This window comes from Diadema setosum, chromosome 9, assembly GCF_964275005.1.
Source record: "Diadema setosum chromosome 9, eeDiaSeto1, whole genome shotgun sequence".
Lineage (NCBI taxonomy): Eukaryota > Metazoa > Echinodermata > Echinoidea > Diadematoida > Diadematidae > Diadema > Diadema setosum.
Genome location: NC_092693.1, coordinates 14,751,971 through 14,771,017, shown reverse-complemented (window position 1 = coordinate 14,771,017; position 19,047 = coordinate 14,751,971). Strand labels below are relative to the sequence as shown.

The 19,047-nt window shown below is 39.0% G+C and overlaps 1 protein-coding gene across 1 annotated transcript; it reads left to right on the top strand.

Annotated features, from left to right (window-relative positions):
• Positions 1 to 425: 425 nt before the first annotated feature.
• LOC140233524 (differentially expressed in FDCP 8-like) lies at positions 426 to 18,018 on the top strand. The gene is made up of 12 exons (XM_072313643.1): positions 426 to 1,020; positions 2,355 to 2,509; positions 8,417 to 8,566; positions 9,429 to 9,576; positions 10,321 to 10,385; positions 11,527 to 11,617; positions 12,517 to 12,644; positions 13,254 to 13,367; positions 13,853 to 13,933; positions 14,682 to 14,822; positions 16,660 to 16,769; positions 17,547 to 18,018. The coding sequence occupies exons 1-12, from the start codon at positions 465 to 467 to the stop codon at positions 17,653 to 17,655; spliced, it is 1,848 nt and encodes a 615-aa protein (XP_072169744.1). The 5' UTR covers positions 426 to 464; the 3' UTR covers positions 17,656 to 18,018.
• The last annotated feature ends 1,029 nt before the right edge of the window (positions 18,019 to 19,047 follow it).

Below are 19,047 nucleotides of genomic sequence, written 5' to 3'. Positions count from 1 at the left end.
TCATGAATTTTCAGTCTTATTTGTTGATGAAGCTTCCCATTACTGTTACTCAAATGTGTTGTTCTTTTCCCATTTTTTCTGTGTGTTCATTCTTATACATAACCAAAAACATTTCTGCCTGTTTTGCTTGTGTAGTAGGAAAAACTGTGCAAATCAGCTGTTATTTATACTCATTGTACACTTAATTACAGACCACCTGCATTTCTGAATTAATGTTTTTTTTTCCCTTCATATAAAGCTTGGTCATGTCGGTTCGTCTTATGTGATTACTGCATCAGTGTTCATGGTATAAAACACAGCTATGTGACATTGTAAAGTATTTAGGATTCATCAAAGTGGAGTCTTTTATTTTGCATTATTGATTCAGCCCTGCAAAACATGTTGGCAATTGTTCCACATCATTGTTTTCTTTTTCTTTTAGCTGTACATGAGGGTTTCCAGTGAGATGAGATGGGGAGCCCAGCATGAGTAGATCAGGCAGTATCAAGGACTCCAAGGTGAATACCTTCATCACCTCGGCAGCCGTCATCAAGTTCTCCGGCGGGTCAGTGGGCACTGACGACTGGACGGACTCTGAGGATGAGGAGAGGCCCGAGGGCGGTCAAGATGACAGCAGGGAAGTGGACAGTAGTCGGGAGAATGAGAACCAGAGGCCGGACACGAACCGGCCGCCTCCAAAGAAAGGCGAGCAGAGGATAAATGGTAGCATTATCATGAATGGCAATGCAGGACACCGTTCAGACTCGACTAGAAACAGTCATCATCAAATGCAGAATGCCCATTCACCATCCGACCATCAAACTACGAGTACTAGTAGTCGGATACGTTCTACTGGACCTTATCTCCCTCATTCTTCTGCCTCAGAGACGAATGATTTCGAGAGGCTAGGAGAAAGGGAGGACATGCTGAATGAAGTATCCAATCCCTTTCTAGATATTGCAACAGATAAGGATGAAGTTCCCTCTCATGCAACTCCTGGAGGTTTTCTTGGTTCGGAGGATGGTCAGAAGACCAGTGCAGGTAGGAATTTTAACCTTTTACTTGATATATGTATTGTATCAATTTATGTCTGATAACTGGCCACACTCAGCAATGGTTATTTCTCCCCTATGGTTGTAGACTTGACTTTTCCATCTTTATACCATTGGCTGTCCACTATTGACTGTCCACATTTAATCATCACCGGTGCTTGCATCTATTTGTAATAAGGTGAAACTCATGCAAGATTTGGAAGGTTTCAAAGCAGGCCCCCTCCTCCACCTCTCAAATGTTGTTCAGTACCTGGCTCATAGTGACCCGTTTACAGTGCGAGGCTCGGCCATGGCCGAGCCCTCCTTCATTTCAGTGTAAACGCGCAAAAGGCCAAATGCGAGGCCAAAATTGGCCTCGCATTTGGCCGTGGCCGAGCTGTGGCCGAGCCCGGGCTTTTCTCGGTGTAAACGCAAACTGGGCCAAATGCGCGGCCAATTTTAGTCTGGCTTCCAAACCCTCTGCCTGTACTGTTTCGCTATTCAGGATATTAACCCCCTAAACATCAAAAACCAGTATAGTTTAAGGTGGTTTTGTCCTGCAAAGGATTTTTTCCTTCAGCAAAGGCCTTTGCCCGAACGGCCTTTGCCTGACTTCGTCGCCACAGAATTCACTTGGCAAAGGGTCTGACAATACAGATAATACCAAATTGCGTTTGTTTACAAGCAGAGCGCCACTACGACAAAATATTGAAAGGTTTGAATTAAAAGCGTGGCCAAGCCCAGCAGTGTAAACTGACAAAATTGCGAGGCTCGGCCGCGCAATTGAGGCCAGGGTCGGCCATGGCCGAGCCGCGGCCGAGCCCGGCCCCGCACTGTAAACGGTGTCCATGTCAGTGAAATGAATTAATCACCAAATACAGTGATTTAAAGAAAAACCACAACAGCAAAGACAGGCACTTAGTCAGTTATTAATTAACCCCTTGAGGATGAGATGATTTTGCTACAACAAGTATTTCACATAGGCACCTGCCCCAGTATACTTGAGACTAGTACAGTAGTCCCCCAAATGCTCAATACCTGGCTCATTATATATGACAGCAATATAATCTAATCACCAAATAACAGTGATTTAAAAATGCAAAAAAAAAAACAAACCCAAAACAAACAAAACAAACAAACAAACAAAGTAAAACAAAACAAAACAGAAGTGCCAAAACAGATGCTTAGTCAATAATTCAATTTGTAAGTGTTTTGTCTGACATTTTCTTTTATAGAATGTTAGCCATTCATGTAATTAGTAAATGCCCTTATCACAAAGATATCAGGAGTATAATTGTAGCATACCCAGAGCATCTTCTGTATGTCTGTACCTACCCACTGAAGGACATGGCCATGCTGGTGAGGAATTCCTGAGGTCAGGCCAGTCCTTCAGTCAGGGCTCTGAGGCCGACATCAGCTTGCCGTCAGAAGACCAGGACCTTGCCCTTATAACCAACGAGGACCTCGGCATCTCAGAGAACCACTTCTCCCAGCCAGAGGTAATCCAAACCCCCAAAACTGTGGACTTGTCTACACCATTTTCTCAAGTTCACCTTCATTAACATAAGGATTGAGAGAATGTAGCAATATTAGTAGAACACATCATTGAAAGTTTGAGGAAAATCAGACAATCCGTTCAAAAGTTATGCATTTTTGAAGTTTTTGTGCAGTCGCCGCTAGATGAGAAGACTACTGCAGTGAATGATATCACATGCGTACAACAATAATAAGGAAAATATAAAGAGAATTTCACAAAATTTCATCTTTTGAAAAAAGTACACATTCCCTTGACTCATTACTGACATATGTTATGGGTAATATTCCCATTGCCTTTAGAAAGAGGCAAGTCAAGTGCTCTTTTATTATGCGAAAAAAAGTGAAAATATGTTGAATTTTCTTTACATTTTCTTTATACTGTTGTACTCATATGACATCACGAGCCTTAGTAGTCTCGTCATCCAGTGGTTCCAACACAAAAATTTTAAAAATTCATAACTTTTGCATCGATTGTCCAATTTTCCTCAAACTTTCACTGATGTGTGCTACTAATATTGCTGCATTCTCTCAATCCTTATGTCCTTGTCCTTTAAAGTAGAATGAATGAAACTTTGTGCTTTATTAGGAATTTTGTGCCTTTTGAGCACTTGGATTGGTAAGGAACATTAGAAATACCTCCTGTCTTAATATTATTATCATTAAATTGTCTTATATCTTCATGTATTGGCATTGAATTGACATATTATATTCCAGTACCCTACAATCACATGTACTGTAATTCTAAAACCTAATTCTTGCCTGCAGTAAATCGCAAGACCCACATAATTAAATCCCTAAACCAGTTATAGTGTATTTATAGTGCTGCTTTATTGGTGTGTATCATGGGTAATTCACCTCTCAGTTTCAGAAGTATGTCATGTACATTATCTTGGTTAAATGAGTGTCAGAGAGTCAAAGTGTGCTAATGATCTGTGGAGGCATCTGGCCATTTTCAAACAAAAGTGGACATGAGGGTGAAAATTAAAACTTGGAAGAAATCAGTAGGCTTCAATATTTTTTGAAACTAGATATCTTAGACCATATTCTTCCATAAAGATTACGTAAAATAATTTATCTCGTAATACAGCAAATTTAGTACTTGGGTAATTTAATGTCATAAAATGTGTATTTTTGCATCAAAATTCACATACTGCAAATCATGATAAAATATTTGTATTTGAAGAGTATTTGTTGATAAGATAAAACCTTAGTATTGTATTTATCCCCTGAATAGCATTACATATTCTCAGAAATCATTTTGAGAACAAATGAGGGCTTCAAATTTTTCAAAAATGGTTGTCGTGTCACTCACGTTTTAAACATAAAAAGTTTTCTAGAGCTGTGTATTTTGAAAATCAAATTACCCCAATACAGGACCAAATACAGTTTCACCATACCTTATTTCATGTGTAGTAACTTTGTCCAATTTGTAATATGTAAAGCCAGAATCAACAGTCAAAGTTCTGTCGTGTCACTCACAATGTCGTGTCACTCACGGTATGTCGTGTCACTCACGATATCACATTGTACACAAATCAGGACAGAGACTAATCATAAAAACATTACTGAGTATACTAAATGGAAACTATGAATATAATCAAATGTCATCCCTGGTAAGAGTAGACCTCCTGTAGCTTTTCCTATTTATTTTCCAATTTGCCCATTGCAACAGGAATAGCCTGGTTATGATGATCATCTGCATGTTACAGTGTGTTTGTGTTTAAAATCGGCACCATATCTTTTACAGGGTGTACGTGTGGGCATTCCCCCCCCCCCCAAAAAAAAAAAAAAAAAAATATATATATATATATAATGAACAAATATCCAGAAACAACTTTGTTTCACAGTGGATAGTATTTATGAAGGGTCATAGCAAACCGATATAACAATTTTTGGTCGAATTTGGGGGAAAAAAAACAGCATTTTTCAGCTATTGAAATAGTGTGTCTTTTGCTGATAATATTCATATTTGGCAAAATTTGCATGTACAAGGTAGATCTTCTAAAGTAGAAATTTTCACTATAAGATGACTTTCAGCTAAATAATCCTCCTTGGTATCTGATAAAATATAATAATAATAATAATAATAATAATATATATATATATATATATATATATATATATATATATATATATATATATATATATATAAATATTCAAATTTCAACCCCTTTCAGAGTGCCATGTCTATCCTATTTTTGACATACAAGTTTTGGTAGAAAAACAGTGTTTTGGTCAAATTTTGTTTTAAATTCAAATGCAAAGCTAAAATGTGATATCACACAACACATCCACACAGTTCTTTATAAACCTGCATAATTCAAATAAAAAAAAGTGCTATGGACATTACATCGCCATGCTGCAGACATTACACATTCGTAGAAAAAGTATTTAAAGGTAAAGTTATGATTGAGAGTAATAGTTTGGATTCTACACTGCAATATTGATATCTGTCATAATGAATGCCCGAGCCCTTGCATAATTTATTAAACATTGATGTGGGACTAAATTTCATCAGCAATAAGTGCACCGTTCAACAAAGTTTTGACCAATCTTCTGCATCCATTACGATCTTCTATACAAGCTTGTAGATCTACATATTTTTACCATGAAACTCTCAGGCAATTGCTGTAACCTACAACTCTGTATGTAACAGCAACAGCATATCATGCTGAGCGATTACACTTTGTTGGCAAGATTGTGAGTTGAAACATTGTTTGAGAAGAGAAACAGAAACATCCCTGTTATGGTCAGTTGCTGTCTGACTTGTCTGTGAAACACATTCCAACTCAGATTGTGAATATCTGACCATGTCATGACTGGTAGCCGTCTCGACACATTTTGTCAGATAAGAGAGATGTGCTCAAACATGACACTCTATGCAAGATGTGTTTGGGGCATACAAAAGACATTATCAATTTACTATTCAATCCAGTTATTTACATGATAATTTTATGTTTCATCATTCAAATAATGTGGATTGAAAAGGAATGTGACTGGAAATACCCCTTCCTCAGAATCTACAGTTTGTTCCTTCTAGCAACTGTATTTGGTTTGTAGAAATATAATGTTGTATCATAGCAACATTTACGTCCTGAATTACTATTACTTTGCAAAAGAATCAAATGTTTTGTCCTTTTAGAAATCATTTTGTACTGAACAAGCAAAGACATTCATGTGCCATGCAGTCTATTGTCTTGATTTTTTTAGCAATCCAGAAAAGTGATTACTGTGGTCAGACTTTACTAAGTTATCTGTTAAGAGGCTAGTGCTAGGAGTATGAAATTTCTGAAAAGACAAGAATCCATCAAAATTGCTTCGAGTGCAGCAAAGGAGAGCCATTTTTAGAACAGAATGAAGTCACAGCAGTAGTCCTTCTCCCACAATGAACCAACAACAAGAAAAAACAACAACTAAACACTTTTAGTAGCTTCAAGCCGATGTGGAAGCAAACAAACCATTTTTTCTACACAGACTTTTCTCATCCTAGAAAGGATTGTGTAGAAGAAATAAAGTAAAACAAATCCTTCATAGTGCAAAATTACATACTGAACATTTGTTGAAGTCTTACAATGTGTGCATTAGCTTTCATTAGAATAGAAAGTGTTTATTAGTGCAGAGTTACCATGAACATAATGCCAAAAAAAGTTACATTGTTGAGATAATTGTGGAATTTTTGCACCTGTCGTGTCACTCACGTTTTGGATGTCGTGTCACTCACGGCACGTAAGGGTGAACCATTTACAACAGAGATGGAGGGATTGCTTGTGACTGTATATGTTAGATAGGTACACTATTGATGTACATGCACTCGTACTCATGGTTCTCTTGGAGTACTACTTTGGCACGAATCCAGCTGTAACCGTTAATGGTCAGAAACCCATGTCCGAAATTTGTCGTGTCACTCACGCATCGTTTTTTCATCATAATTTACTTGTTAATTGGAGAATTCAAATCCAACTAGTAATGGTACATGCCAGTCCTACACTGAACCTAAAATGGTAGTCATGATCCATTCATAACCTCCAGGTGGGAAGATATGTGCCCTTCTAACTCTCAGATTGTCGTGTCACTCACGTTTGAAAATGACCATCTACAACCATAATGCTGTCTCACAGATATACATGAAGGATACAATAACCTTCTGAGCTTACTTTTTTTTTCAGTAATAAAAGTTTACCTATTTATACAATTGTATTGTACCTACACTGTATACAGTAAATTCCTTTGTCACAGTGCCTAATTGTCCTTTGTTTTGACCCACATGAAGCTATTGCCCCATTGCTATACTTGTCACTATAGACATCTGGGTGAAAATTTTCTGTAGTCTGCAGAAGTATTCATGCCATCAGATCTGAAATAATATGTCATAGATTGATGCACATGTCTTTGTGTTTGTCATTCGTTTGTTTTACTCTCTTTTTTTTTTCGTAAACTACAATGTGCGCTACATATGTCTCTCAGCAAATGAAGAGTGCTTACCATATGGTGTTATGCTGATTGCTAGTTCACATTTCAGCAGACAGTAAATGGCAGAACTGTCCACATTGCCTGCTGTGAGTAGTGGGTAGCTAAAGCCCTTATTGATTAACTGACACTGGGGATGATGTAAGGATGGGCTCATTTTGTGATAATATTGACACTGTTGTAGCATTACTTTATGTGCTGGATGCAAAGATAGGCAGAATTAGCTCCAATGACATCAGCATGGAAGTTACAGTAGGACATATAAGTTGAAAATAAATTGTAAAATTGTTTTAGTAAATTAAACCCTTGGAATTTATCATTATGTGGGGACTGTTTTCCTGCATTCTTGGCAAGTTTTTGTTTGTTTGTTTGTTTGTTTGTTTGTACGTTTGTACGAGACTCCTCAGATGGGTCTGAGGTACAGCACCATAGACCACATCCCTAACACCCATGCAATGATTGACTTTGATAATGTGTGCACTTCCTGTGCTATGCCAGAGCCAAATGTTAACATGTAGGCATTGTAAGTTATGCTGCATTTCCACCATGTTCCCGGCGGCCACAGCAGTCATATTTCAGGCCTTCATGAACAAAACGGGGTGGATGTGAGACAGTGTTGGGGGATGGAATGGACAAATGTTACAGGCTATCATTTCCGTGGATACAGTGTCAGATTTTTAAACTGTCAAAAAATTTACTTTGGCAGTCCTGGTACTAATGAGAAACCTTGTAGGCCGTAATGAAACGGGATGGACACAACAAAATGTTACTGTAGGTAATATGCTGTAACAGAACGTAGAGGCTCTCCATACTGGGACTTGACGGGAAATATTGTGTAGTCTAGCTTGACCAGACGCTGTAAGAATGGCATCTGATGGGTGCATGTTCACCGGAGCGAGGACTAGAACAAACAAGAATAGACTGTGGAAGGGGAAAAGGGAAAGTATCTCTCCTACCCATAGCAGACTATGCTTTGGACAAATGGGGTTGCCTTGGCCGCCAAGAACATGGGTGTGAACTTAGCATTACAGCTGACACAAAATTGCTATTGTGTATCATCCAGCCAGACATATCAGAGCCATTTACATTTGAGAATGAAAGGAGGGATGGTGAAGTTAGTATGTGGCTATCAGGTGGATTTAGGGTAGTAACCACGAGGGTATACTGTAAAACCATAATTTTTTCGCATGTATGAAACTTGTGCAAATTTTGCGAGGAACCAAGATTCGTGAAAGTAAAATGCACATAATTTTTTTTTCCTCCTACACAATATATCGAATGCCAGTCGTAATTTGCAAAAGTTTCATGCTGCGAAAAAGGTCGTCAGCTTTAATTTGCAGAAGTTTCATGCCCTGATTTTTACTGAATCCATTGTGTGTTGTGTATGCTTTATGTTATTACAGGGCTTCTTTGGCTTCTCTAAAGTGGAAGAGCTTGAGATGGCTATTGAGAACTGCAAGGATGCCGTGAGGACCACCAAGGAACACTCTGAACAGAGACGTAAACTGGTGGCCAAACTTGTCCAGCTCAGGCTCAAGCTTCTACAGATCAAGGTAACCTCAGAGACCTTCCTCATTCAGTCAGCTCCGCCATGTTTGTCACTGTGGGACCAATGTGCAGTTTGCCTTGCGAGGTTATTGACTAAGGTCAATATTATCATATTCATGTGAAAAATGAACACTTGCTGAAGCCACATGGATATGTGTAGATTAGCATCATTGAAAGCAATTTTTAGGATTAATGTTTGTAATATGTATTTCAGGTTGCCTTGTTGTAAAAGTGGAAATTTTCAGGCATTTCGTGCAACCAGAACCTAGTGCAAAAATGAAAGCACGCAAAGATTTTTTACATGCCATGTTGTTTCTGTACACGTAGTTAGTATCTTGACTCCGTGGAAATAAAGAAACAAGCAAAACTCATCTTACCTGGCCGAGCACACACACACACACACAAAAAAAAAAAAACCTCGAAAACATCCACTTTTACAGTATGGGCTAAATATGTTTCCTTCTGTGATGGGAGGGCGCTCAAAAGAAGTGAATGTAGGAAGATTTTGCTCCTTTGATGTTTGTATACAAAGTAGTACACACTAATGTGTCTTGTCTCTGTATGATTATATCATATTTATGAAAAGTGACCAAACTGATCAAGGTCATTTGACCTCTAACAAAAAATCTGCTTGGATCGGAAGCTCAGGTCGCTTTTGACTTGGTTTATTAAAGACACACAGGAATAAATTCACATCATCATATTTCCAAAGGTGAAAAAGTAGATGAAGAGAATGAGAGTCCTATCTAAAATGTATAAGAAGGCTGTGTGTGTGTATAGCTTGAATGAAATAAAACTAGATGAAAATGTATAAGTATCTGTACGTTACACTCTTACCGATACTTACCAGTACATGTTTCTTGGCAGGAGGGAGAAGAGGAGGAGGAGAGTGAAGACGTGAAGACCGTCCTTGGCCACCGGTTCCATCGAATGAAAGGGAAGAGTCTGAACGACCAGTGTGAGGTGTGCCTGTCAGTCATCTGGGCCCTGCTCCAGACTTGGTACAAGTGTTTTGGTGAGATTCCATCCTCTTCCTCTTCCACATTGGTAGGATTACCCCTTTACCCCCTGCAGTGGCATACCTACTTCTTGGTCACCTGTACCACCACCCGTCGCATGACTTTGGTTTCACTGGGGCACCAGTGAAGATGCGCCACCGCTGTCTCTCTGCTCCATCTGACCCTGTCCTCCTAGCTCTTTGGGAGACTGCCAAGTTCATCCCTCTCTTGAATGTTATCCTCTCACTTCCTTTTAATGCTTCCTCTAACCTTCTCTCGTAGGTCTTTTTTTTTTCTTTTTTTCTTTTAGGTTCTTCTGGGTGTCCATACCACCCCATATTTCATTTCCTTTATGACTATGGAAAGGTCTCATTGGGGTTCTGTGGTCTACTGGATTTTCCTGTCACACAGCACTAGCTTGTAAATCCAAAACCAAATGTTGATGCCCTCAGCTGCAGAACTTTGTAGGATGTCCGTGATAGAAGTGGTCCCACTGTAGCTGCAGACACCAGCTTATATTCCATAGGCAGAGACGGCATGTATGGCAAAATATATTTCTTATGAATAATATTAATCCTTTGGCAGATTTAACAGTACCACAAGCACTCGTAGATTATTCTCAAAGTTCAGGAATTGCTACGATTTTATGCATGTGTAGGTGTTGACGCCAGAAAGTCTCACATTGTATGAAATGGTAAAAAGTAAACTGCACTGAAATATTCCACACTCACGTTGTGCCACCTGAATCTTCTCCTTCACAGAGTGTGGCTTCAGTTGTCATGGAAAGTGCCTTAATTCTTTGAGAAGACAGTGTGTCAGCACAAAAGTAAGTATCACCTGCAGTTTAAAGGTACATGGTCCCGGTGGTTTAGTCAAATGCGTACGCGGGCGCACCGCGCAAGTTTCCTATAGAGACCTACGCTATCGACTCCTCTTTTATAGCGCTTACACTGTGGCCCACTTCCCTGAGTCTGAAGAAATCTGATCCACTGTAGCCAGTGGTCCAATCACAGTTCGGCTCATGATTCGGCTGAGGGGATGACAGGTGTAGCAAACTTCTTTTGTGATGTCATAATAAGAAACACACATGCACACACACCCTTGCATTACTACAGACTGCATGATGCGCAGAGAAGACAGCAAAGGCAACGTTACTTAGCAACACCTACGCGCTTTTTACTCTTGATGACAGCTCAACTTCGGCTATCTTCGTATCAACGCTAACAGTGATCGGCAGTATCATCAACAGCGCCCTCTACACTACCGGGACTGTGCACCTTTAAAACATCATCTTGCAGATGTATCAGTCAAAGGAGAAGATTGATGAAATGTGCTGATCAGTGACAGTGTGTCAACTTGTGCTTTTAATTGCCTTTAACATCCAAGAAGAAAATAAGGATAACTTTAGTGATATTGATTGTAATTATAAAATTTCATGGAATATATGATTTGGCTGCATGTGTGAGAAGTGAAATGCCACCTAAGAAATGTAACAAATATACAAACAAACAAAAATATGCTGTGTAAATTTAAAAAAAAAACAAAAAAAAAATTTAAACCCTCCAAAGATCACTTGTTGAAGAGATATCATGAGAAATGTTCAAGTCCCCTTTTCTTTCTTAGTTTTAAAATCAGAGTTTGACATTTCCTTCAACTATCAGTCTAGTAAAAGAGCTTCATGTTGAAATTTCTGTGTGTTAATTTGTTGCTGTCATATTTTGAAAAGGATATTTTGTCATGCAGAGTGTACATCCAGTGTGGATGGCTATTAAGTATTAGCTTGTAGCAGTCTAGAATGTCCTCGTTGCTACAGTATATAACAAGTCATCTTACCCCATGTGAATGATGGGTACTAGTTTGCACACAGACATGCATGTTGGACATTACCAGACATTTGAGTATTTGGGTCTGTGGCTGGCATCCTGCAAGAAACATGATTATTCATGTCCATTTTTATCTCTCCACAGATTTCAGGGTTTGATCTGAACATCTGTCCAGACAGAGGACTGTCCACCCAGAATTACCGATGTGCAGAATGCAGAGCTCCTCTGACCTTCAGTAAGTAGCCAATCAATCTTGGGATTAAAGGGATGGTATAGTATTGATTGAGGTGAGGATTGGGTTTTTAACTTTTTGCAAGATACCAAGAAACCATTTATGAATTTGTAGTACAGAGCATACCATTCTAAGAGGAATTCAAAGTTTATTTGATGAAATCAGTTTTTGAAATGGCAGAGACGTCAAAAAATGAAGTAAAACAAAGCAATCATAATAAAAGGTGGGTAGAATTGCTCTGTTTTGGGTATCTCAGCCATTTCAAAACCAATTTTCATCAAATAGACATTGACTTCTTCTTGGAATTAATGCTCTTTCATATTTTTTATGAAGATTTTCATTATCTCCCCCCAAAATGTTACAAACCTGAAGTTAGGTCTCAACCAAAACTGTACGATTCCTTTAACTCGTGAAAGACTATTCCTGAATACACTCGGGGAAGGTGTCTATGGGAAATGCCTGTGATAACAAAGTCAGCTCATCCTCAGTGGGTTAACATACCAGTCTTAATCCTCAGAGACAGGCATTCCTTTCCATCCCATGTGTCCCGATTGATGCTAGGAATGATGATATGGATGGGGCCAATTCAAGGACCTGTGACAGGAAAAATGAAAAGGGAGAAACATTGACACCATCAAATTATGATGAAATTGTAGACGTGGGACATAGAGAGATATTTAATGCAGGTGATGTTATAGGATTGTTGATATTTTGAGATTTGTTATGGCTTCATGTCAGTTGAAAAGGTAACTGTGAGACTTCACAAAATGTACTGAATATTTTCCATTTATATAATTATTGATTCTCTCTTGTTATCGTTTCTATAGTACCATTAAGAAAAGATATCAGCTAGTCTAAAAACATGAATGGCCCTTTCACAAGATGTCATTTGTAATCTACAGATGGAGTGCAGCCAGAACCTAGGCTGTGTGACTACAGTGGGCTCTACTACTGCAACCTTTGCCACTGGAACGACCTGGAGGTCATACCAGCCAGGGTCATCCATAACTGGGATTTTGAACCGAGAAAGGTATGTATGGAATGTACAGCATATGTGACACAAACACTTCACAGACACCTCCATTGGAAGAACTGTCTAGAGGTATGAAATGGATCATGTTACTTCCGTTGTTAGAGATGCAGACAAGGATGATAGTGAGTAATTGGTAAAGTTCATAAAATGTGCGATTCTAAACTGAATAGCTAGTCTAGACTTTTCACCAGGCAAGGCATTTGATAATTTCTGTAATGCATGTGTCATATGTTTGTTTACTATTTTTTATAAAAATGTGAATGTGTTCAATAGACTAGGGAAGAATGAAAAAGGACAAAAACTAGCTTAGGCAGCAATGCAGTATGATAGATATCACCATGGCCTAATCGGTGGTCCATAGCATCCCACAAGGCAAACTGGAAAGCAGGGACAGAGTCTCAGGTACATAACATCAGATGTTTTAAATGCACTCTGCTCCTGACGGATGTAACACCTTTTTCAGTGAAGTCCACAACTGCATAGTATGACAAGCTGCTGTGCCAGACGTGTACCGCTGTGTGGATGAAAGTTAAATCCGTGGAGATACAGAAATGTTTCTTCCGTAACTGACTTGTGTAACTAATTTTTTGCATATGTTCTGTCCAGGTGTGTCGGCAGTCCAAGCAGCTGCTTCGGCTGATGAGTAGCCGAGCTGTCCTCAGAATACAGGACCTCAATCCGATGCTCTTCAGCTATGTGGAGGAACTCAGTCAGATCAAGGTCAGTTTGGATGCTGAGATTGATGATTATCATGGACCTCAAATTGCCAGTGTATTGTTTGTTTGGATTTGGGTTGATAGTACATATATAGTACTCTGTTAGGTTTCATGTCATCTTGTAACAAAGATTGTGAAAATGTAATGTGCAATTTCAGTAGTACGTTAAATGGCCAAAAGGTATATAATGTCAACATAATACCTACCCAGCCTTTTCAAACTCTCCCCTCCTCCCTCCCCCCAAAAAGAATATATTGATAATAATGATGATGATGATGATGATTATAATCATAATCATAATCATAATCTTATTTGTAATCTCAATCATAATTGTAATCATAATCATAATCATAACCGTAATCATAATTGTAATCGTAATCGTAATCATAATCATAACATATTGAATTATTCAAGCCATCTCCAGCACATTGATTCAGTCTGGACTTATGTGTTAAGAACTCACCATGATATTTTGTGCTTCTCTTTCAGAGACTACGAGAGGAGGTGCTAATCATGAAGGTCTACTTCTTGTCTTGCCGAAATGCCATGGAGGAAAAGTTGCTAAAACGGGTAAGATGCTACTTTGGTTACAGGCTGTTATGAAGATTCCAGTGTTGTCTAAGATAGCACATACCTTTATGTTGTATATTCCAGCTCTCTATTCACACCAGACATTTTGAATTACTCAGGGGAAAATATTTGGCTGATATCATAGGTGTTTTGGTATCCTGTATAAGTTGTTATTTTTGTGTACAGATATTTTCAAGAATGAGGAGTTCACAAACATATTCATGAAATGTTGCTTATGCAAATTGACACAGAAGCTGTCATAAATGCACTATTAAACCAGTGCACGGTGACATTTTTGTATGTTGTTCAATATTCATGGTCCAACGGTGATTCCCAAAATTCGCGAAAATTAAACCTTCACGAAAATAACAGCTTATACAGTACTTCGAAATGTGGCCACCTTCAGAGTACTTTTGAGGTCATTCTGTTATACGATATGCCTGAATATGATTTCCAAAAAACACTGTCAACACCAAACCACACTCCACTGGAATCATCATCATCATAATCATCATCATCATCACAATTATCATTGCTACGTCTAACTTTGTATCTGTCTTCTATTGTCATTTGTTTGATTTACAGCTGTAGAACCACCCCCACTTTGTAGCGACCAGTGGTGCAAGCTTCCTTCCAAATCTTCTTTTACTCCTCATTATCTTCACTGTCATCATCTTCATTACCATGTTTATCTTGCTTCATCTCCCATTACGTCTGTTCGCCTGCTATTGTCTTTCTAAAATCATAGCTTCAGAACCGCCCCCACTTTGTGGAGAACAGTGACACCTACTCCCTCCAGGACCTCCTCGATGCCGAGGAGGGAAGCCTTCTCTCTGAGCTGGCCACCATCCATGGCGACTACGCCGTCCACATACGCATTGAGTGCCAGGTAAGACTCCAAACGCCTTCATCCTTCCTGTCTATCCCCATTGAGATGTGTTTGCTGCCCTCTATTACTTGGGAAGGTTACTGTTGACTTGTAGAAAATGGTCCGGCTGCATAAGAACTTTGAATAAGAACCAAGCATGGCTAGATTTGCCTTGAATTTGTTCTATTGCAATGAATTTCGATAATTTGATGTGACAGTACCCTGGTCAAATATCTGTATATTCACCACAGTTACTGGGTATATAAATGTGTATGCTGAGATCTACCTGAGCTGTCCTTGTGGTAGAGATAATTTGAAATGAGTAAAAGAGTTAAAATGAGATATTATGTTGTCTTTCTCTACATGGGATTTGGATGTCTCAGAAAGAAAATGCCAGCATTGTATATTATACAAATAATGAATGGTTATGAATGCAATGGATCAATGATTTCATCTTTCACTGGATGAAATATTCTGTCCATTGCATGAATGGAAAACATTTATTATTTGTTTTATATAACACCTAAAATAGATCCTTGTCATTTGATGTGTAATGAATTTAGAAACAAGAGAGAACGTGCGGCATCTGAGATCGAGAGAGTGCTCACTGAGCGCTGTCGTTGGCACACTGTCTCATACACATGTACACTGAACGCAAGCGTTTTACATGCGCAGTGTGCCGAGCTCTCGACATGCATGCAATGGAGCAAATTGTACTGATCCAAGATTGTACGGTAAATGAAGCCACTGTTGCACAAATGATGATGTAATAGTAAAATGGGACGAATGATCAATAGCAAACAACCAATCAAATGACAAAGATCTATCTGGGTGTTATATTACACTAGTTGTAGAGTGCTTAAACCCCAAACAAAGTTCTGGTACGCCTGCAAAAGTTGTCAAATTTTGCTCCAAAATGTGAACGTATGCCTAGGAAATGTGCGGAATTACGCTGTAATAACAAGATATTCGATGGGTAACGACGAAAATGGGAAATATTAACCAAAAACGTTCAGTCTCAGAACTTACCCGAATGGGGTCAGGCTAGACTCGGACTTGGGGATAACTCGGCCTCGCTTTGCTTGACGGCGGGATGAGTTGTATTGGTTGCGGTCCCTCTGGATTGTACAGTGTAGTGTATTATGCATATGGGAGCGGCCTGTATAAACTACATTGTAGCGTTCTGGCTACTCGCAGTAATGGTCCGAGTTGTTACAACGCGCGCATCAAAAACCTCTTTGGCGCGCTTGCAAAATTAGTGTGCCCATTCAAGCACCTCTAAAAACAATCAAAGACGCTTGATAAACAACAACAAAAACTTCAAAGACCGCGCGTCTCAGCAACTGAGGTGATGTGCGTATACTAGTAGGCTTGAGGACCGCGCATTGTCCATTTGTTTTGTACAGGATTAGCACGCACTTTCCTGTCTGCTCAGTAAGGCCTCGTTTGGTACCCGTAGTATTATAGAGTACTGATGAACATGGCGATCACGAACTGTGTGTAAATTGTCTGAAATAGGGTCGAGTTTTCCCTGAGACCGAGTTAGTCTGGAGCCTTCTGGAATAAAAGTCGGTCTACCGACTTTTATTATTTTTCTCAAAATACTCCAAAACGACTCATCATTCCGGCAAACCCGCGTCAGCCAGGTAAGTTTCTTTGTAGACTCTTTCGATATATTGCAAGCAAATATGAAATGGTGCCAGATGGGTTCTCAAGCCCTTACCAGAACTTTGTTTTCACTTTAAACGTGGGGAGCTGCAGAGACAGGCAAGCAATGTATGAACCATTGCTTATTATCTGTGGTTTAGCAGAAAGTGTGATGAAATGTTTGATATCTTTCTGTGCTTTTCTCGACCAGCTCTGCCAGGCCAAGGGCTTTATCTGCGAATTGTGCAACCGCGATGAGATACTATATCCATTTGACATGATTGCCACTGTGTGTGCTAGCTGTTCTGCTGTCTACCACAGGTGCGTTGGTTGTAACTCCTTTCAGTGTTTCAACACTTCCTTGCACCTCTCACCATGTAGACATCCATGTGTACATTGTGACCGTTTATGTTGTGATTATGCCAACTGTACTTATTCTTCCTTGTATTGAACTAGAATTTTATGTAATCATAATATTTCTTCTCAATTCATGTGACCTTTTAGTAATGCAGTGAAGAGGAATTCTCAGACTATAAAGCAAATGCAAAGAAATACTAATTACCTGGTAATCTTGATCTCATGCTTACTCTGTAATAGAGAAGAGTAATATGTAACTGAATTGTTGATGTAAATGCTATCAAATGATTTGAGTAATTATTCCTTTTGCTGCAAATCTATGTGATGAAAAGTGATTTATGGTAACATGAAATGGTTTACTGGGCAGCCTCGTTAAAACAAGCTGCTTTAAGAGGACCTCTGGGATTTCCTCGTTTATCAGGTATCTTGTTATGTTACGAATAAAAACAAAAGAACATAAAAGGAATGGGACCTGCAAACTTACTTCCTTATATCAGGGCACAGTTTTATGAAAGTTGTCAGCCCTGACAACTTGTTGGTCTCTGACAGCCACCATAGTAACGGTCAGTGACCAGAACTTTTCAGCCGATCAAACTAAGGACTTTACTGAAATTGTCAGAGACTGACAACTTGCCGAGACTGACAACTTGTCAGGGCTGACAACTTTCATGAAATGGTACCCAGGTATCTCACTATATTCTACCTAACTATAACAAGGTTCTGATGAATTTCTCCCGACAGAGATTGCTACTACAAGAGGTCAGAAGAATGCCCCAAGTGTCTGCGTATGTCTCAGAGAGCCTCCACCGAGAGACCGGCTGCCAGTCGCAGGATACCGATCTACAAGTGAGGTGCAGGCCCCACCCTGACTCCCTCACTCCAGAAGACATCCATGTTTGAGACGTAAAAGGGCGTTGGTGTCATGTGAGGTTGATTCTGTTCACAATGCTTTTCTTGTTCTCCAGTGAGGAGGCAGCAGTTTGCTGATGGCTTCATCATGGATTTGTTGGGAAAAACAGAAACAGAGCAGAGAAGAGAGCTGCCAATGTGGTGCAGAGATTTGACTTGGCTTTTGTCTCCTAGTGAAAAGAATACTTTTATGGTTACTACAGTTGGACCTCACTGTGGAACGAAAGAAAAATGGTGACTGTTTTTCTAGTAAAGTTCGAAAATTTGATATGTTAATTTATTTTTTGTAATATGCGATATATTATAAGAATGGTATGTTATTTTTATGATTTTTTTTAATTCTTATTACTACAGAAATATCAATATCTGTGCAATTCAGTTAATTGGAATATTATACCCAAAATGAGGTTATTGTGGTGGTGGTGGTGTTGATTAAGTTGGCATGATTTGTTGTAGGTACAATCAGAGTCAATGAAAATTGGGCATCTTAAGAGGTACTCAGTTACAACTGTATATTCTGAGGATCAGCGTTTGTTAGCAATGAAGCACATGGGCAGGGAAGAGAAATAACAGGAAAATTGAGTCAAAACAAGTAAGGGGAGCATGCCCTCTGATGTTCCTTTAAGTCAAATGACGAAACCTTGCAAAATGTACTTATATGAGCTCATATTTCGGATCCAAATATGCGTAACTTTTGGCAGTGCACTGTAGGTTACATTTCTATCCAGTCAGCTACACAAGTATTCATTTTTGTTATTATTGTTATCGCATCAAATTCTACGCAGTGCCATTATCACAGGTTTCAAATTTTGAGTCATGCTCCTTATTTTATGTGTTCTGTGATGATGAAATGCCCTTTGCTGTTATAAAGTCTTCAGTACAATCACTCATTTGTGACTGAGCAAGACATGACTACTATGAATATGACATTGCGTCACACAAAAGTGCAGAGAAATTTGTCTCTTCTCCTTTTTTTTTCTTTTTAAATTTCATATTGTAATCTTCTTACTAGGCATATTCAGCCACAGGTCATTCAGCTGAAATTGATCCAGCACCATCTGCAGTACAACGTATGTTGCTTCTTGTGGCAAAACAGCACAGATCAATTCTATCTAGGGAAAAAGCTATTTTAACAACTACAAAAAAAAGTGGAGAGAGGTAGGGGTTGTATATTCCTGTGAAACACCCTCAAAGAATTCTACAAAATGCACCAACAATACTCTCCAAACTAAGCAGAAATACTTCCTGAAGTGGGCAGGGGTTGTAAATGTTCAGAAAAATACAGTGGCATTCAGAAACACACAATTGGGGTGGCAATGTTGAAAAAGGTCAT

Bases quoted from the DNA above. Each gene is read 5' to 3' on its own strand.
- LOC140233524 (XM_072313643.1), top strand. From the start codon at position 465: ATGAGTAGATCAGGCAGTATCAAGGACTCCAAGGTGAATACCTTCATC. The intron at 13,934-14,681 runs GTAAGATGCTAC...CTAAAATCATAG, and splicing joins AGGAAAAGTTGCTAAAACGG to CTTCAGAACCGCCCCCACTT. The intron at 16,770-17,546 runs GTGCGTTGGTTG...TTCTCCCGACAG, and splicing joins TGTTCTGCTGTCTACCACAG to AGATTGCTACTACAAGAGGT.